We start from the raw sequence: 21,456 nt of genomic DNA on the forward strand, positions 1-21,456 counted from the left end.
TCATATAAATAAATCATTTTAAAAATCGTACATCATTATTTCTGGATTTTTCTTTTTAGATTATCTCTCTCACAATGGACATGCACCTACGATGAAAATTTCAGACCCCTCCATGATTTCCAAGTGAGAGAACTTGGAATATAGCAGGGTGTTCAAATACTCATTTTCTTCACTGTACATGCACAACAGTGGATATAATAAAACTTTTTAAAAATCTGTTCACGTTCACAAACTTCTACAGGTCAAAGACCCATATCAGTCCTGTACACAGAACCATCCATCCCATTTACATACCTATTTTAAACATTTAGTGCCCAAACATAACCTCGCGATACCAGTTTACAGATTTCCATATAATTTAGTGGGTTTGCTCAGGACATCTTGGAAAAATTGTGAATGTGGATGAGCGGTTCTGGGTATGGCTCTCAGAAGAAGTCCCAAGATTTGGCATCAGTATATCGGATGAAAATATATTTATGGTGAAGCAAGTTATGACCGGCTATTTCTCTCAAATTAACAACAACTTTTTTTAAACAGATTTCGATCCTTAAAATCCTTATTTGTGAAAATATACCAACTTGGACTTTGGCTACTTAGTGTCAAAATATTCAGAAGAAATATAGGGCCTTTGCATAATTTTAAAAGAATACCAAAACCTTCATATATCTATTCTTAATAGCGAAGCCATTTCTATTTATCAGTTTACAACCAAATTTAAAAAAAAAAAAAAGAACTTCATAAATGCCCACCGGTCAGTGTTTCCAACATGAAATGTGTTTTCCTCCACGGGTCTGACTCCTGCCTTGTGCTGGATTGGGATCTTCATGGCTTTGTCTTCATTTGAACTTTTGTTGTCCACCTGTCTTAAATTGATAACCTTTAACGCCTTTATATACTTCGTATTTTTTACCGTCTTCATGAGACCCTTGCTCGAATTATCGGAAAATTCATCGTCGTTTTCGTACCTGTACGTTCTTATAGTGCAGCCACGTTTGATGTTCTCAGTGTGACGTCACGCATCCTCTCGGGAATTTCCGCTGCGTTTGGGTTTTTCCGGGGAATTTGTCAACGTGCGATCAATTTTTGCCCATAACTGATAAATACAAATGTTTCCTTCATATCTAATTTTAGATTCAAATTTAGCTTAAGAAACTGTACAATATCAACAAAAGTTGCTTTGAAGACTTTCCATACCCATTAAAAGATTCTAGCAAATATTTGGCTGCAATATTACAGATTGAAAAATGTAAGGGGGCTGGAATACTTTCTATACCCACTGCATGTTATTGGTGTTCACTGTATTCAAATGTGAACTGTTTTAAAGTTTTTTTTGTGCATTTAAAAATCGAATTTGTATTTCTGTGTTTGAGGGAATAAATGTATTCATGTTTATTCATTCTTATCCATTGGTAAGATTAAAATTGTTTCATTTCTGGTATATACAAGTATTATTATTTTAACAGGCAAAATGAAAAAAAATTGCCAAACCACAAATAAGTGTGAAAAGACAAGAGAAATTTGGTATTTTTATGTTGTTGGGTTTTTTTTTTGGTGACAGTTTGGGTAGTGGTTATGCAAATCGGAATATGTTCGAGTCCGGAACTTTGGAGTGCAAAAACAGAAACGGAATCAGCTTTACTGAATAAGTGTGTTACAAGATATACAAGGATTTTGTCTTTCGTAGTGGAGATGAAAAAAAAAACGCAACAGAAAACACTTTGGAAATATATTCTGCTAAAGTTACCTACTTTTTAAATTAGTGGCGTTAATGAATCACCTAGCCTTTGCTCACATGAAGCCTTTTTATGATGCATACAGGGAACTGTACCTGGTTGTCTCTCCATCCTCATTCTGGAGCACGTTACCATCCTGTCGCACAGCAATCAGGAACTGGTAAATGCACATGGAGGCATCTATAGCAATTTTTCGGCCTGGGGGAAAAAAAATATGGCCACAGATTTTACTCCCCCTTTTTTGTAGTTCACTGCAGATCAAAGGCGTTGAATACCCATCATAAGTAGTGAATATTTAACGGATCCCAAGCAGTCTTCATCACAAGGTATTGATATACAAAATATTTCATCCATTACCAAAGTAATTCTTGATGTCTTGCTCTTTTATGGCACTAGGAGCGTGGTCAGCAATGAGTTTGGCGAGTCCATGAATCCCCATTGTGGTCGTGCAGCGCTCAATTCAAAATTCCGAGGCTGTAAAAAAAAACAATCAAAACAATTAGGGGGATTACTGTTATGATGTACTTTGTTGTCAATTTTGATTCCAGCTAGTCAAAGCTAAGCTAAGAGCTATAAGCACGCACATTTACAAAAATATAAGGTTCCCAGATTTGAACTGAATTAAACGCACACCTTTTTCTGTGAGCTCCAGAACTAAATGGCGTTTTATTAAAGTAGAGCGAAACGCGAAGACATCAACAACGGATACACATTACAACGTAAGATTGGACTGCTCACCAAACACAAGTATCCGCAAGCGCCGCGAGTCGACTCCCGCCAAGATGGGTGTTCATTTCGTGGGAGAGGAAGTAGCAGGCATGAGCAATCTACTTGTCGATCTTAATAACCTCACAGATATAATGGGAAAATAGTTAATCAAGGCCGCTAAAGTAGCAGGCCTTAGCAACGTGCCTACGCAATGGCCACGTTTGTAGGGGCACAATTCCTATAAAAGGCGAACCATGACTGTTGGAATTCCGCATGACTTGTCATCCCTCAGCAAATGTAATGAGAGTTACTGACTTATCAACGCGAAACCCCGTCAACTCTATCCTCTTGACAAAATAATAATAATATCTATAAATAGGAAGAGCGTTGTTTCCAGTTCCTCAGTTGGGATTCTACGACATTGTGTGCAACTAAGTGCAATTAATGTAGTTGCCATTCTTGTTATTTCTCTTTACTTGACGTACATACAAAAAGAATGCGCTCAGAGTATGCCCCACTAGCTGGCATCGACGTTGGCACGCAGCCTGAAGGAGGTCTCAGAGCTACCGGTCGCTCATATTTATGTCAACAGTATCGATGCGTTCGTGTGCATTTACATGACTTGTTGTAACAAGACTGTGTTTGATTGGTCATTTGACCAACAAGGAAATCCGCCAAACAGTTCTTGGTCTTTGGCAGCTCACACACATTTTGAATAAGAGCAATTGCTACTATATATCCACAATGGGTCGTTTTTTTTTCCATACCTTCCACAAGCGTGTTTGCATACATGTTATAAAGGAGTGAAGTAAAACAGAGGCGTTATTATTATTTTTTTATTTCTCCGCCCACTCCGGAACACTGAAGTAAGCGTTTGCTCTATTTCTTTTCTGAGGTGATTTGGAGTTGCACGCATCTCAAGTCGTTGCGCGCTTGAGGCGCTGTTTGCAACTTAAAGCGTTTGGACGTAAATGGTCAGTTCCCGTTTATGCTTCAACACAATTCGTCGGGAATTCCTTAAATGTTTCGCTGATAATTCTATTCACCGAGCTTCGGCGTCGACGTGTTCCGAGAGACTACCGGGCCCGAGGTTGGAGGATTCCGACGGAGAAAAAGGTTTGTGGGCCATATGAGTCACACTATGAACTCAATGACAAACCAGTAAGAACAGTGCTAGAAACTCATCAGCTTTCACTTTTGGGTATGACCTTTTGTTAAACAGTCCTAGTTAACTACTCCCTCTCACCTCCCCACCCCAAAAATGAAATTAGTGAAGTGACTGAAAATGAGGTTCTACAGGCCTACTACATTATAACTCCTGCCTTAGGTCCTTTGTAAATGCAGATGATTAAAAGCAGTTTTGAGCAAATGCAAAAATGTAACCGTTGCTTTCAGGAGTCTCGATGTGAGTTGACATTTAAATGCACAACACCACTCAGCACTGATTCATGGGTAGGGCCAATGACTGCTTGTCGGGGACCTGGCAGTCATAGTAACGAGGTAGGTAAGTCTTACACTTAGTTACATGGTGATGCTCCTGAGCCCGGCCCACCTGGGCTGGATGACTGCTTGGCGTGGGGGCTCCCTGGGTTTTTCTCTTGTTCTTGGCCTGGGATTGACCGCATCGCAGGACCTGCATGTTTTGGGGGGCTTCCTGTCCTCCTGAGGGTGGCGGGGGGTGGCATTGGGTCCCTGCGGTTGTTGGGGAGCTTCGGGAGTGTGGGCACACCACCCCGGGTTACTCAGCGTGGAATGTCCTGTCCACAGGGTTGCTCTTGGGTGGCCCCCTGGTCCTGGTTTCCATCCTCGATTAATCGGAGGAGGTCCATCACCTCCTTATTACTGACACAGTATTTAGAGGACATTTCTGACAGTCTTTTTGCATTCACTATAGCATGTATTCACTTGAATGTGTCCGTAGACACACACCCATTGGTTTCTTTCTTTGGGTGTGGGACTGCTCAGTTATTACAATAAACAATTCTATATACATCAGGAATGTATGTGTACAGTATTACACCACTTATATTCTTGTTCTATAGACCTATCATTCACTGTCAGTCTCACCACATTCCAGGTTTATAGCCATGTTCACGATCCTTGTCTAGTGTGCTTCTTAACCTATCCTTTTCATGTTCTTCCTTCACAAGGTGTAGTGCTACTGCTACACATAACATCCTTATTTGTTTCTTAGTTATAGAATGGAATGAGGGTTTTTTTCTTATTCTGTTTAAGGTTTGCCGCTTTCTCTTCGTTTATCTTGTTCACCCCTCTAGAAATTTTGTTCTGTTTGACTGATTGACTGTGATCCTCAATAGAAAAAACAAGATGTAATGGTTCAGGGAAATTTGGGGCAATTAGAGGTATCATTCATAAATCTGTCTGTTTAGTTAATTGAAAGTTTGCACTCATTTCATCCCAAAGTACAAGTTTATTTCAAATCAAACCATACCAACCAACAACATAAAACATTACAATAACAAAAAATGCCAAACTGAATTCACAACCTTTGCTTGAAATAGTGATGGGGCAAGCAGAACTTAATTCATTCCATCCATCCAGCCATTTTCTGAGCTGCTTACCCTCACAAGGGTTGCATGAGTGCTGGAGCCTATCCCAGTTGTCAACGGGCAACAGGCACCCTGAACTGGCTGCCAGCCAATTGCAGGCCACATAGAGAAAAACAGCCGCACTCACAATCACACCTAATAGCAATTTAGAGTGTCCAATTAATGTTGCATGTTTTGGGGATGTAGGAGGAAACCGGAGTGCCTAGATAAAAATTTATATATATATATATATATATATATATATATATATATATATAACCCCATCTCCTCTCTTCCAAATTACAGTGTAACTTTTATACACTCCTTTTATGAAGTTTTGTTTAAAGCGCTTTTTTTAGAACTACAAATATCACCACTTAAATTGCCATTACATCTTGCCATTTGTAAAGAAGACGTTTAATTAAACTCAAATATTAAAAACCACAAACTTATCTTGAACATTGTACCTGCGAGAACTATGTACAGTATTTAACACTGACAATAATTCAGTTTTAAGCTTCACTCAAACATACCGTATTTTTCGCATGTTAGCACTCACCAGTTAATAAGATACACTCACTTTGTATAGCGGTTTTTATCCTCAGCACAGATATCATCCTTACACACCGGTACATTTTAAGATATACACACAATAAAAATAAATGCATGAATGCATTTGCATACATCGGCGACTGTAACGTGGAAGTAAAATGGCTCAAAAATAAAAGAAAAGTCATTTTTTTAATTCTCCCTCCTCATGTTTACTGAAACCACTATTGGGGTAACCCCCCAAACAGATTGGTGGACACCCAACAGTGAGGAATGCCATCAAGCTGAAGAAGGAGTCCGATTGGGAATTTCTGGCCTGTGGGATCCCGAGGCATGTAACTGGTCAAGTGGAATGCAGTTTTGGTGGTTTCTGAGGCAAAACCCAGGCCATGGGAGGAGTTCAGTGAGGCCATGGAGAACAACTTCAAGACTGCTTCAAGGAAATTCTGGTCCACCATCTGGCAGAGGGGGAAGCAGTCCACCGTCAACATTGTGTCCAATGGGGATAGGGTGGTGCTGACCTCAACTTGGGACTATGTGGGTCAGCGGGGAGAATACTTCCAAGACCTCCTCAATTCCACCGACATGCCTTCCCACGAAGAAGCCGAAGTCTTGGCCGTGGAATAGTGGACCAGCTCTACACCCTCGACAGGATCCTCGAGGGTTTGGCCAACCAGTCTACATGTGTTTTGTAGACTTGGAGAATGCGTTTGACCATCTCCTTTGGGGAGTCCTGTGGGGGGTCCTTCAGGAGAAAGAGTTGCCGAACCCCCTGATAAGGGTTGTTCGGTCCCTATACGGCTGGTGTCAGAGATTGGCCCGCATTACTGACAAAAAGTCGGACTCATTTCCAGTGAGAATTGTTCTCGTCAAGGGTGCCCTTTATCTTGGATTTTGTTCATAACTTTTATGAATAGAATTTCTAGGCACAGAGGGGGTCCAGTTTGTTGGCTTCAGCATTGCATCTCTGCTCTTTGTAGATGATGTGGTTCTGTTGGCTTCATCAAGCCATGATCTCCAACACTCACTGGAGCGGTTTACAGCCATGTGTGGAGCGGCTGGAATGACAATCAGCACCTCAAAATATGAGATCGAGGTCCTCAGTCCGACAAGTGTGGCAGGCCCTCTCCAGGTCTGGGATGAGATCCTGCCCCAAGTGGAGGAGTTCGAATATCTTAGGGTCTTGTTCACAAGTGAAGGAAGAATGAGATTGACAGGCGGATCGGTGCAGCGTCGGTAGTGATGCAGACTTTGTATCGGTCCGTCGTGGAGAGGAGGGAGCCCTGGTGAGGTTTTCCGAGCACGTCCCACTCGAAAGAGACCCAAGACATGCTGGAGAGACTGTGTCTCAGCCGGCCTGGGAACTTCTCAGGATCCCTCCGGAAGAGCTGGAAGAAGTGGCTGGGGATAGTGAAGTCTGGCTATCCCTGCTGAAGCTACTGCCCTCACGACCCGACGAGGACAAGCGGATGGATGGGTTGTCACCACATCGGTAAATATGCCAGCGGGGTCACATTGCCAGAAAAAAGTAGCGGCTAGTCATCCCGAATGTACAGTAACTATCGAGAGGAACAACTTGGTATTACTGAAATTTTAAGATTGAGGACTTCAGGCCACATTATACTCCTGTAGTCGCCCTACGCGTTGCTCCATGCAGCACTTCTCTGTTGTGTGTGTAGCCTTACCACGCATATGTCAAAAAACGTTGTTGCGCGTGGAAATCCGGCCCATTTTAATTGCTGTAATGATGTACTCAATGCAGTCCTATCGGGGCACAAGCCAGTGCAAGCTGTTGGCAGGTCCTAAGCCCGGATAAATGCAGAGGGTTGCTTCAGGAAGGGCATCCGCTGTAAAACTTTCCCAAACAGATTTTAGTGTTCAGCAAAATACCAAACCATATTGGTAACAATGCCCGCCCCCGGCACCATTAACCTGCACGACATCGCTGGAAATTCAGCTACTTCTGGGTCAGAGACAAAAAAAGAGGAGGAAAGCGGATTTGTCGGCAAAAGAAGAAGAGGAATGCACAGAGCCTATGACTGAATACAGGGACTTGTTGGGACTATGACGGGTAGGGTGCGACCTGGAATTGAAAGAGATTCTGGAAGGAACTAGATGAAAAATTTCTTAGCATCCCAGACAGAGTGAGGGTTATGAGTTATAGAGGCGGCGATGTTCATCCATCGGCGGCGGCGTTGTTCATTGCCGATGGCAGCAATTATTTTTCCTTCCTTCCTCATTATTGTCACCTCCACAGTGCTAACAGCCCAGCCTCTTCCCCTCCATTCAGCTACAATTTGTAGCAGCTCTTCTATAGCATCAGGTTGCGACCAAAACAATGAGAGCTCAAATTACATTGAAACAAGCATTGTCGGCACATTTTAAAGAACAACCATTTTAATTGTGTGCCTTCCTTTTTTTTTTTTCCAAACGTACCGATTACACTCATTTCTATGTTGTTTGAGCTCTCATTGTTTTGATAACAGTCTGACGCCATAGCGCTCTTGTTTTGAACTCTCACAATGCTTCCGAGTTGCCCACTTCAGCAGGAGTGATGGCACGTTTCTTTGAAAAACGGCTGCATAACTAGCTCTTGTAGTCGACATTTATTGTCTTAGTTGAAGTCAAATCAAACTCATGGGCAGCCGTTTCTAATGTTTGGTACAGTAGCAACAAATATGCTACACTAACAACCGTGAAATGCCAAACTCCCATAAGCAGGCAGAGAGCTCAGGGTTGTGGCGCACAATACCGTAACACATATAAATGTGGAACATAAGACATCAAATATCATATTGACATGTAAATGTATGCTTTTTTTTACCACTCTATGTACCTGTATACTACTATACTGTTATTTTCTTTGTTTAATCTATACCGAAATATAATGTGCTCTATTGACTTTTTGACAATATTTTGGGAAGATTTTGTGCATTATATACAAGAAATTATGGTAATTTGGGCAGTGATGCTCCTGTCAGACATGAGTGCAGTTTTTACTCGAACAAGATTTTCAGCAGTATGCGTTTCGGGGAAATGTTCAATACCAAAACAAAAACTGTGCAATGATATATGTTCATCAATAAAATGGCTGATTACAGCCAGACATGAGTCTGTGTTTATGGATGGCCACATATACACTGTTCAGCTAACTGCAAAAGCCTTTGACACCATCTTTTTGTTTTGTTTTTGTTTTTGCCCATCTTATAGTTATCATCCACTGTAGTTTTCAATGCCTAAAAGGGAAGAAGAAGATAATGCTATTGGAATTGCTAGTATGGGGAAATGAGAAAAAAAAACAAGCATCATGTGCTCACATACACACCTTCTTCGTGGGGAGAGCATAGGTACAGTTCAAAGCTGTAACAAATTTTCTGAACCCTTTTACCGCCACATTAATGAAGGGCCGAAAATCCTCAATGATCACATTGAGTAATGCGGTATTTAAAGTGTAACCTAATGTTTTCTATACACTGTGTAATTTAGTACCCAAAGTAATCTTGCTCCAGTTTTATATCTCCTTCCTGTCTAATGCATGAGCAGAGATGTGTTATTATTGTTATCAGGTTTACCCATTAGACATTCATTAAACGGGACAAAAAAGGAAGCATAGACACCAGTTCAAGTTTGACAGCTTGTGAGGAGAGAGGAGACGAACTGTCTCATACAATTCACCACTGCACTCTGATTATCCTCTCCTCAGGACCTCTATTGATTTAGTTTCAAAACGCCCCTTATTTACATGGATGTTACAAAAAGGAGACTGGCAAGCAAAACATAGTTGGAAACAAAGTGTACTTGTTTGTTCGTGTGTGTGTCTGTGTGTGTGTGTTAGTGTGTGTGCGTGCGTGTAGGTGTGTGGAAGATTGCTAAGTACATGTGTGGTCATAATTTCTTTAACAGACAACAGGTGCTCCTGGTTGTAACAGTTCTGATGAGGTAGATGTTTTTGTTCTTATGCTACCTCCATGAGGCAGCTGTCATGTTATCTATAGCCGGGCAAAGCATTTCTTTATTGGAAGCAGATGCATGATAATTAGATTCACAATTATTCCTACATTTCCCCAATGTTTATCCAACATTTGCTACCACGTTATCTAGAGCAGAGCGAAGCATTCTTCATTGCAGGTAAGGACAGTTACTTAATTGGAGCAGAACAAAGCATTCTTCATTGCAGACAAACAGTTTTTTTAATTGGAGCAGAGCAAAGTTACACTCGGAGGAAAATATAGCACTAATCCCTTGTAAAGTTCTGCATCAAAGGACAGGTCTAGAAGAGAAGTCATAACATCATCATCACGGTCAACAATATCATTGTCCTTACCCTGTTGTGCCAATAGTGGATATATTTCTGACCATTTTGAATTTGTCTGGGCAATAGCAGTGCTTATATAAGTCTAAGTGATGCCCTTATGTAGGGAATACAGCATCCGCACAATGAAAGAATAGATGCAAACACAGCTAGACAAACTAGAACAGAGAACATAAAGTTTTTAGATTTGCCAAATATTTTTTTTTTCTTTTCCACCTCTTAGACCAGGCTGATGTGTTCACACCAGAGTGCTCCTTCATCTTGTGGTTCAGGGTGCAGAGGCCTTGAATGGCCCTTGTGAGTGACTCATCAGGTGCTCTGTTATTTGGAATAAACGTACAACACTGGTCACTGAACATTGAGCAGACGCCACCCTTCTCGGCCAGGAGCATGTCGACCGCTATGCGGTTCTGGAACGCCATGAGTGAGGTTGAAGCTAGTTATTCTCTTATGGCAATAAAGCCTGCTTCCGTATAGTTACCTTTTATTTGGGGTTATCCATAAAATGTATTCCCATCCTGCAGCAATCTGGTTAGCCAACTTATAGACCGACATCTGGTATGCCTCATGGGATGGCAGTTGCATCAATGTATGTTGGATCTCCATCATTCCAAGAGGACCTTCGCTTTCAGGAGAAACAGAGGGAGGTCCAAAGATGGATGGGGCCATTTGTATATCTTCAGCTGTGGATGGAAACACAGTCACAGATAAGAGCAGTTATACCAGTGCACGTGTTCCTGATGCATTTATGTGTGTCATACAACTTTTGACCAACACATCGCTGCATGGGAGCGGGGGGTGGAGTTTGCCGATGGATATCATGACACCATGTTTTGGTGAGACTTCCCACCTTACCACCTCTCCCTGTAAAGCTAACACAGGAGATTAAGATTAACATTAAGATATAAGATATAGAAAATATCAGTTTATCATTTACTGCTTTAGTTGTTGGATAAACACTATTGACACTGACAAGTGGTGTTAGGAGTTGTTTTAGTCATTACCTCCAGGGTACACTGTGTTGGGATTTCTGAAATGTAGTAGTGGCCTAGGGCCCATGCAGGTGATGCAACTCCAGTTTACTATGTTAGCTCCATTCTACATTAATAACAACCAGTTGTTTCCCATTTTTAAAATACCTGTCACTGCCCCAAATATAATTAAATATATGTTCCTCACGCTTTTTCGGTTAAAATACTTCAACTCCCTCCATAGTATACATACTCTTTTGTATGGCATTCGGGTTTAAGGTAGCATTAAATTGGCAAATGGTGAGAAGAAAGTGGGGGTTTCATTTAGCATAAGTCCAAAGATGGAATCCCCAGGAATTAGACTCTGCCAAGGAATTGAAAAAGTGCTGAACTGATTCATTGGGAGGCACACATGGAGTCCTCTCCTCATGCCTCGGTCACTGCCACATAGTTGTTTACCAATGTTATTAGAATTTAGGTTCCGCGTCTTTATCTTATGTGCGGTAGGCATGGTTGACTGAGTATAATTATTGGTTCTGTTATATATTTTTGTCAGCTTTACAGGTGTCCAAAGTAGCATATGAACAAAAATATCATTACGGCTGTTAATGTTGCAGCCCAACATGTTATCATATTATTTAGCCCAATTGTGAGGCACACATGACTGCCGCATAGTTGTTTATCACTGTTATTTGAAATGAGGTAAACTCTCTTCGTCTTATATGTGGTAGGCACAGTTGACAAAGTATAATTATAGGTTCTGTTATGTGTTTTTATCAGCTTTACAGGTGCCCATTGGTACAATTTGAACAAAAGTATCATTACAGCTGTCATATTATTTATCCATTTTGAAGTCATGTCGACTAAGTCACCCCTAAAGGAATCAGATGTCTTTTAAATCTTCACCAGCCTTCAGGTTTTTTCAGACACTATAAATCTGCACCCACCTTATGCTGGATTTTGCTCACCTTCCCTTTGGGTAACTCATCTGAGATTACCTTTTTACAGTGTGTAAAGTGTATCCACCTGTTTCTTTATGCTATCCTCAGTCTATCCCAGTGTTCAAGAAAAACTGCATGTACAGTATATTTTAATTCATAAAAATACAATAATAAAGTTATTAAAGCACAGTAACTTGTTGTTTTTTTTTTTTTTTTTTTTCAATCTGATGGTGTAGTGCTTGGGTGTCAAACTCATTTCTCTCGTGGGCTACGTTGTAGTTTGGGTTTCCGTCAGAGGGCCGTTTTGAGTGCAGGCAGCATGGATGGGATCCATTCCCGCTCAGTGATGGTGTTGACATCTGACCTGCGACTGGCTGGCAACCAGTTCGGGGTGTAGTCTGCCTCCGCCCAAAGTTGGATGGGATAGGCTCCAGCTCTCTCTCCGAATAAATGCAGAAGGGTTGCGTCAGGAAGGGCATCCGGCATAAAAAAATCAAAAAGACTGCCACACCACCGTGACAATGGCACAAAAATGGTTTTACACATTAAACACACATGATAAATTTCCCAATTTGTTTCCAGTTCCTATCAATTTGATGCATGTGAAATTTCCTGGTGACACAATCATTCAGAAAAGAATGTGTTTTTTTTTGTTTATCAAAAGAAGTTAATGGATACACAGAACCCCCCCCTCTTTTTTTTTTGTTTGCATTCCTTATCAATTAATAGCACTGGTATTATCTGTGGATTAGTGTAAACACCACAGTTTTTTTGAACAATTTTTTTTCTGCTTTTTTTCCTGTAAGGAGCCAATTAATATTTTGTCCGGAAATGCCTGTTGTAATTTGAATCTATTTTTCTACATTTAATTTAGTGTTTAAATAAGCAGTCACTCCCTAAAAACCTTTCAACTAATTCAAAGGCAACTTATTGTAGTTTGTGACCTGCACAAATCTACACAAGGAATATAACATTTTCGGAAGACACATAAGCCCTAGTTCTATTCGAGGGTACATACATTGTAACACTTGCAACTCCATGGCCTGATTTATTGTCACAAGAATGCAGATCTACTGTGTCATTTTAATTAACTCAAATTCAGTTTTTTGTATCTAGTTATCCAATTTGTTTTTCTGGGACCTTGGTGGTTCCCACAGGTACCACTCGAACTCAAAAATGAAAACAGCAATATTTAACTCTTTAGTCACCATTACGACAGCAGTCTCACTCCCATAAATGACTCGGTCGGGTTGTTTTCTTCACCAGGTTGAGACGGAAGTGTTCTAAAAACCACTACCCCCTGTGTAACCGGACTATAGCGACCTTGGCAGTAGGAATGAACACAGCTATCTTAGAAGTGGCCAATAAAAACATTGTTTTTTAGTGTTAACAATGGTTTCAAAATCAATAACCTTCTTATAATCGACAAATGAATTCAAGTATCCCTTTTTCCTATTTTTAAAGTTGTTGTGGTTGTTAAAAACACCTGAAAGGGACCTTTCCACTTAAGTTTTTTATTTTTTTTTTCATTCGTCTATCTCTCATTGTGTGGAAAATATTGATAATTTCTATGGTCTCCCAAATAGTTTTTTCTATGGTATGAGACATGTCGTGCTTGTAGTATATGTGTCCATCTTTGTTTAGTTCAATGAAATCCATGTGCATTTTCTGAAATTGATATGTAGCCTGAGGAAACTGACCACGTTTTGGACGGACATTCCCTTGTGGATTATGTCGAGCACAGGTCAAACAAACTACAAAAATTTTTGCATTCAAGTTAAATCCATAGGTCGTGTAATGCCTTTGTACCAGTGCTACCATTCTCCCTGTTAAGACATGAGACTTCCCAATGCTCAATATTTCCGCCCACTTGAAAAAGATTTTTTGGTAGAATGGGTTTTATATCTGTGCTAACGTAAATCCCATTTTGTAATGTAGCATCTTTATTTTACCATATTTTTAGTTCTGCTGTTAAGCTTTGTTGTGGCATTTTTATTAACACATCAACTGAAAGTATGTCTTCATTTGTTACATGGTCAGCTAATCCCATACAGTGAAAACAATAAGTATCCGAACACCCTGCTACATTGCAAGCCCCCCACCGAGAAACCATGGAGTAGTCCGAATTCTCCATCCCAGGTGCACGTCCACTGTGAGCGAGATTGTTGACATGTGATCTCATACGTCACTGCACTGTTCTGTGTAAATGTGTGCGTCAATAAAGTTCTTCCTCTTTCCGGTTCCATGGTAAATGAAGAGAGCAGCATTCTTCCTCCGTCGAAAAGATAATATAATGAAAGTTATTCCACGCGAGATGGCTGCGCAAACAGGTCATGGGGCCAGGCGAGATGTCGGTAACCGGTGGTAGAGACCAATGCAGGTTCAGTCGACTTCAGAGGAGGTCGCAGTGAACTCATTCACAAAAGGGACCAGGTTTGACATTAAAAAGTACAACAGACTCTATTATTTGAATACTGTAAATGATGTGACTGATGACAGTTGTAACGATATCCAGACATGGCACAGAATCCTGGGACACTGTAATTATGAAGATGTTTGTAAATTATAAAAGGTTGTAGAGGGGAAGCAGATTAAGGGTAAAGTGGATGAATCCAAACTGGGTTGGGGTATCTGCAGACAAGGAAAATTTGTTCAAACCAGGAATAGGGAGCCAGATCCATGCGCAAAATCAGCACATGAGCTAGTCCTTGCCGATAAAGCTGGCCCTGTTGATCCAGTTACTAAAGATAGATTCAGATACACGATAGCATTTACTGACGACTTTTCAAGTACTATATTTGTGTATTTTCTGAAAGCTAAAAGCGACAGATTTTTTGCTGATATTGCTCCTTATGGAAGTGTGAAAATGTTTTAGAACTGACAACGGGACAGAATTCACAGGAAAAATGTGCTGAACAAAAACAGCACCATATTCGCCTTTTCAAAATGGCATTACAGAGAGAAATTGGGGAACCTTATTTGACATGGCAAGGTGCATACTCATAGAAAACAACCTACCAAAAGAGTTGTGGACGTACGCTGGAATGACTGCTGCAGAAATATGCAATGAGAGGATGAAACAAACCCCTTTCTTTATGTTAAAAGGAAAGAAACTAACCTTTCCAGGATGAGAATATTTGGCTTGACATGCTTTGCATACAGACATGACAAAAAGAAATTAGACTCGTGATGTGATAAGGGAATTTTTGTGGGATACGACAAAAATAGTTGATCATATCTAGTCTATTACCCAGACACAAAGAAGGTCATGAAGCATAGACTGGTCAAGTTTGTTACAAAGAATGTTGTTGAACATGAAATCCAGACCGATCACACAATAACCTGCGATAATGATGTTGATACAAAGAGAGATGAGTCTTCCATGTCTTGTACGGATATGACAGGCCAGAGTGAAAAAGACAGAGAAATTGCTCAGACAGAAACATCTGATGACCAACATATTCAGATTGAAGGAGGAGATTGACTCTCAATACCCTAAAAGAGATAGGAAACCACTGTTGTACCTCTCTGATTATGTATCTTAAATAAGTGACAGATATTAATATTATTATATCATAATATGGACTATTGTTACAGAATGTACGATGTACCCCAAACTTTCAAAGAAGCTATTAGTTCACCCAACTCAGACGCTTGGACTAAAGCTATGAAAGAGGATAATGATACATTCACATTGACTCGTCTACCAGAAGGTAAACATGCAGTGGGGGGGGGTCCACGCCATCAAAACTAATGCACAAAGAGACAAAGACCTCCAAAGCAAGATATGTTGCTGAAGGTTATAACCAAGTTATGGGAGTAGATTACAAGGAAACATTCTCTCCAACTGCAACTAATGAAGATTTACTGTCAGATATCAAGAAAACACTGGCTGTGGAGTTCAAAATTAAGGACCTGGGGAAAATCAAACATTTCTTAGGTATTGATTTTGAAGTTCAAAATGGAGAAATTTGTGAAATATCTGTTTGGTGTGTAGAACTACAGGCGTAATAATATATGAAAATGTATGTAAGCATATAAATTGTGTAAAAGATAAGTCAAACAGTGTGTATGGCACGAGATCAAGTGGGGGTGTTGACATGTGATCTCATACGTCACTGCTCTGTTCTGTGTAAATGTGTGTGTCAATAAAGTTCTTCCTCTTTCCGGTTCCATGGTAACTGAAGTGAGCAGCGTGTTTCTTCCTCCGTAGAAAAGATAAAATAACGAAAGTTATTCCACGCGAGATGGCTGCGCCAACAGAGATAATCCAAAAAGAAAACTCCAGAAATCACAATGCATGATTCTTTAAAGATTTATTTGTGTGATACAGCTGCAAATAAGCACCTGAACACCTGAGAAAAACAATTAATATTTGGTACAGGAGCCTTTGTTTGTAATTGCAGAGGTCAAATGCTTCCTGTAGTTGTTCAACAGGTTTGAACACACTGTCACACATAATCAAAATCTTCCCAAACAATATTTAAAAAATGATTGCAGTTGCACACACGACAGCTCTAACAACAGCTTGAAATCCACAAAATGTTAGATGAGACGATCACCATTGCATTTTGCAGGCACTATATACATAGTCTGTATTGTATATGCAATGCCCATCAAACAATTTCCTGAAGCAGTCACGTAGTCCAGCTGGCCAGTAAAGCTCCACACATCATAATTTCCAGGTTTCGCCATAGAACACGCCCCTCGTTACACGCTTCGTGGAAACACACTTCCCATTATTCGACACGAGCCTCGGCACATATCATCCCATCACGATGGATTTGAATTGATCTGAACCGGTCCTCAGAACTGTGAGGCAGACACTAATCAGTCACGCCACCATACTGCCAAATTAGATGTCAGGCTAGTTTAATGGTCTCTCTGCTGTGTATTTTTCTCAAGACAATACCGCCAAACTGTGTCTGCGTCCTTTAATAACTAAGCGATTTAGAAAATTGATCACTTAACTTTTTTTGTCTGCACCAGGAGTTATGCACAGCGGAAGAGGACACTTGCCAAGCAACCGCCAGAGGACAATGAGCCTGCTTCGCGTCTTGGTCCTGTGCTTCCTTACAGACGTGTCGCTGGGCTACAAGCAGGGGGAGAACGTGATGGTCTATGTCAACAAAGTCGGGCCTTATCATAACCCTCAGGAGACATATCACTTCTACACCTTGCCGGTTTGCAGGCCAGATAAGGTCAGTCTCTTGTCACTCACTGGGTTGTTATGGGCTGTGGTAGTACAAAGAATGAGACGGACGTATACATTGAGAGGCCAATAAAACCTCAATAATGTCACGAACGAGGCTCGAGGGCGGACCCAAATGCACGACTCAAGAGGCAAGCAGGCAGTACAGAGGAGGTCTTTATTTGTTTCGACGTCAGTTACCAGCAAGTCAGCCCAAACGAACAGAAGTACCAGTAGCGGCAGGCTTACAAGGGTGGTCATGGGACAAACGAGGGTCAGTACACAGAAGGTAGCCGTCAGGCAAACGGGAGTGCGGGAACGAGGCATCAAAGGCAACGATCTGGTGAAGGACCAGTCATCCCCAGGGACCTATATATACACACTGGGGTTCATCGGATCGTACGAGGCGCAGGTGTGTGGCTCCCAATCAGTGGGCTGTGCCCAGCCAGGACTGGAAGGCAGGGACATGACAAATAAATTCTCATATAAGATGTTTTTGGCTTAAACAAATACACTTGGTCATCTTACAATGAAATTTAGTATTTAGGTTAGCGCAGCACAGTGATTATCATATTTAAAGAATGACAGCCCCCTCTGGTTGATAGACCGGACCTATTCTGTGTAGCGGGTTTTTTTTTCACTTTCTCACTAATTGGATCTTGGTAAATATCCATGTCAAAGGGTTCCTGGGGTGCTGACACAGGGTTGGGAGGGTGCGGGTGTCGGATCGGGTTCCAGCATATCTGTGCTATTTCTTGGTCTGAGTGCCATGCCAGACCAAGGCTCCTTGACGTGGGGCTGCTCATGGCCTGTGGCCACTCCCTGGGTTCGCACCCTAATCGTTCTATGAGGTGGCCCAATTCGCCCTGCTTTCCTAACAAATAAGGGATATTCTCCAATCCTTGGACTGGGCTGGGACCAGCCCCATTGTGGGCCCTGCAGGTTGTCGGGGGCTTCTTGTTGTCCTGGGGTTGGGGTTTTCTTCATTGATTAGGTGGGGTCCTTTGCCTCCATGTTGCATGCACATCAATTTATAGGATATTTTTGTCAGTCTTTTTGTATGCACAATGATGTGAATTCACTTACATGTGTCCATAGGCACACACACCCCTGCGATTCTTTCAATGCGTTGCACTGCACTTATTGTAACAACATGGATACACGATTTGGTTATGTATCCTCCCGTTCCATTGACTTCAATAATTGACCTTGTCAGTCCCACCACATTTCAATCCTTGTCTTGCGTGCTTCTTCTCCTGTCCTTGTCCTGTCCGATCTTGTCCTGTTCTTCCTTCACAGGGTGGAGTGCTACAGTCTCAAAAAGCATTCACATTTGTTTCTTTGTTGGAGTAATTTACTTTTCCCATTCTGTTGACAGGGCTGTCAGTTGTTTCTCCCCCCTTGAGAAATTATAAAATGAAAAGACCGGTGGTCATGACTATGAAGGCAATGGCGCTACTCGCCGTGTTTACATTCAGATGGACAAAAACAACAGCTTTCATGTTTTGTAGCATTTTCTTTACTGACTTATAACTTGAAGGCACTTTGCTATAAATTGCAAATGTTTTTTGGGGGGGTGTTTCTGGCTCTGCAGATACACACAGAAATAAGTGGTAACAATTGTATTATTACTTAACTGATGCTTATGTTAAATCTATTAAGCGACAGAGTTCTCTTACGGATTACAAATACGTCATCAAGACCATATGCTTTTCCATTTTTCATCTTCTTTAGTGTCTTTCTAACTTCTCCCTGACTAATTATTGCCACTTCCTGGTCCATCACACTTGCCTCTTCTATTCTTTCTTCTTTCTCATTTTCTTCATTCATCATATTCTCAAAGTATTCTTTCCATCTATTCAGCACATGTCCATACAAGTTATGAACAGAATCGCTGACTAAGCAAAGTCCAACCCTTGCTGGAAATTATTACAAATTACTGCCAGCAATGCGGACCCAACTATGACACCAGTCATACAGGGACTGAACAGTCAGTATCAGGGTGTTTGGTAGTCCATACTCCTGGAGCTCCCCACACAAGACTTCCCAAGGGACACGGTCAAACGCCTTCTCCAAGCCCACAAAACACATGGAGACTGGTTGCATGAACTCCCATGCACCTTTGAGGACTCTGCCAAAAGTTTAGAGCTGGTCCACTCTTCCACAGCCAGGACAATAACCACATTGCTCCTGCTGAATCTGAGTTTCGACTTCCCAATGGACCCTCCTCTCCAGCACCCCTAATTAGACCTTATTTCCTTGAATTTCTTTGTAGTGCCGTGGGAATTGTTCTGTGTCCTCACCAAACTTCTCCCACGTCTGAGTTTTATTCCTCAGCGACCACCAACGTTGCAGGGAGCGGTTTAATGGTACGAATCATGCGATAGTCTGCAGCAGTGGTCCCCAACCACTGGGCCATGGACTGGTACCGTACCACTGGAAACACATTTTAGTGACGAGGAATGGGTTGTAAAACTCGCTTACTTGTGCGACATACTCAGTCTGGTGAATGAATCCAATCTGTCACTTCAAGGGAAAATGACAACAGTCTTCAAGTTGCAAGAAGCTGGATTTAAATTCAAACTGGATTTGTGGGGATGGCACGTGAACATAGGCATGTTTGACATGTTTCAAACATTAGCGCGGATTTTGTTTGAGACTGTCTTCATTATCCCAGCTGGTGCACGATCACCTGTCTTTGCTATTAAAAGAGGTCAAGCGCTAATTCCCAAAGAAAAAGAACCCATGAACTGCCAAGCGATGGATCTACTACCCATTTGTCAACAAACCTCCGTGCAGCGGTGATAAACACCCTCTTCTGCGGCGGACATGACCCACCAAGGCGACGAGCCAGCCCGACCGACAAGGCTCGGCCTTGTTGACAAGGTCGGTAGTGATCCACAAGGCCTGCGAAGACCGTCCTTCAGCAACTGCTGCACAGAAGCCTTCCGATGTGCACATCGACACATTTAACAACCCTCATTTATGGATTACGCCCCCCTCAACGGTTGTTTTTTGTGTTTGTTTTTTTTGTAGGTGTATACACACACCTACCTGTCATTTGGAAACCATGCAGCTCTTATCCATTGCCCCTGTGCAATCTATTTTTCACGACCAAACGGGTCTCTTGCAGATTTATGAAGGGTAAATCCATCCTCCAGAGTGTTCAAGTAATATCCAACAATGCAACAAGCTGGCATTTTGGCTAACATGAAGGAACAACAAGCTACCTTCCCGGATGTAAAACTAATAGAAACAAACAAGTCCACTTGAGGGCGGCCGTGCCATGTACATCACTTCCTGCTTCTTCTCGAAAAAAATCCCTCGAGAGGATTTTCATGGCGGGAGTTACATAAAGCTGTATACGTCAAAATCATGTTTTGTGGTGAAAAAACGCATGGGTCCTTTTTTTTTTTCCACATGTATTTTTTGTATTATTTATTTCATTATTATTTTATTATTCATGATCATGTTTATTATATTAGATTTTCAATACCAACGATATTCAATACAAACATCAACTAATTAAAGTTGTATTTGCCCAAATATACAAGGTAAACCTGGAAACATCAAACATTCACAACTGCATTGCTTTTCTGTGAAGTCATCAAAAAAAGTTTACATAATAGTAGAATCATCGTCATTATCAGAGTCCACATACATTTGTTGATATTCAGAGATGGCTACAGTATCTTGAGCAGCTACTTTCATCTCAACATCCATCACCTTCGCAGTACAGACTTTGCACAGGGGAATACCACAAGCGATACAAAAACTAGACAATAATAAAATACAAATGATAATTGCGGCTATAGCAGCAGCTATGCTTTCCCAATCTCTAAACACATTCTGTAGCCATTGCAAAAAGGCATATGGTTCGAGACCTTCCATACTGAGTTTTCTCCCTATAAGCCCTGAGCAGTGTAAGGGTTTCAGTTAATGAACCATAAGACAATGTTTTTAGAGGGATAAAGGTACAACACTCACCAGATTAAAACATTCGACAAACCCCTCTTTTTTCCGCCAATATCATGTCTAATGCCTGCCTATTCTGCAAAACCACAAGTGAAGTGGCATGCAATTGTGAAGCTGTATGCGTGAACAATGCTTCTGTGAAATTTAACGTGTTAACTTTATGATTCAGATAATTGATTAGTTCAGTGTGCTTATATGTGGTTATAGAGAAAAGGTCAATTATGAAAGGCAGCTTTGTGAATGCTGCTTTCGTTTCATCTAACAATTTATCTTTGTCTGCATTATTTTGAGGTTGGACAATTGCATCAAAATAAACTGGGGTGTTGTGTGTAATTGGAGGCTTAAAATTAGCACTACTCAAATCTCTTTTCGTCCTGCGTGTAGTGTTAAGTGTTAACAAATCATTCACAACAAAAGAAGTTGTTTGCTGGACTCCAGTAAAATACACACAAGTTCTTGACCAATAGAGAGACAATTTAACTTACAAAGTCCCTCCTCCTCAATACCACAACAACTGAGACCGCCAA

The 21,456-nt window shown here is 41.2% G+C and overlaps 2 protein-coding genes across 6 annotated transcripts in view; one reads left to right on the forward strand and one right to left on the reverse strand.

Moving 5' to 3' along the window:
* fen1 (flap structure-specific endonuclease 1) overlaps nucleotides 1-2,624 on the reverse strand; it is a 38,046-nt gene extending 35,422 nt beyond the window's left edge. Inside the window, exons 1-3 of one of the 3 annotated variants that reach the window (XM_061805767.1) lie at nucleotides 2,472-2,624; nucleotides 2,091-2,207; nucleotides 1,829-1,931 (exon numbers count right to left, since the gene is read on the reverse strand). In XM_061805767.1, coding sequence (XP_061661751.1) covers nucleotides 1,829-1,931; nucleotides 2,091-2,172 — 185 coding nt within the window. In that variant the 5' untranslated portion in view covers nucleotides 2,173-2,207; nucleotides 2,472-2,624. Of the gene's footprint in view, nucleotides 1-1,828; nucleotides 1,932-2,090; nucleotides 2,208-2,366 lie in introns of all 3 variants that reach the window. The other 2 variants (XM_061805768.1, XM_061805769.1) reach the window with 2 other exon arrangements.
* A 462-nt stretch (nucleotides 2,625-3,086) lies between these two features.
* The window catches only part of tm9sf1 (transmembrane 9 superfamily member 1), a 60,094-nt gene continuing 41,724 nt past the window's right edge, over nucleotides 3,087-21,456 (forward strand). For 2 of the 3 annotated variants that reach the window (XM_061805755.1, XM_061805756.1), the window contains exons 1-2: nucleotides 3,088-3,557; nucleotides 16,753-16,964. In XM_061805755.1, coding sequence (XP_061661739.1) covers nucleotides 3,413-3,557; nucleotides 16,753-16,964 — 357 coding nt within the window. In that variant the 5' untranslated portion in view covers nucleotides 3,088-3,412. Of the gene's footprint in view, nucleotides 3,558-16,752; nucleotides 16,965-21,456 lie in introns of all 3 variants that reach the window. The other variant, XM_061805757.1, reaches the window with a different exon arrangement.

The sequence above is a fragment of the Syngnathoides biaculeatus genome, chromosome 19 (assembly GCF_019802595.1).
Source record: "Syngnathoides biaculeatus isolate LvHL_M chromosome 19, ASM1980259v1, whole genome shotgun sequence".
NCBI lineage: Eukaryota > Metazoa > Chordata > Actinopteri > Syngnathiformes > Syngnathidae > Syngnathoides > Syngnathoides biaculeatus.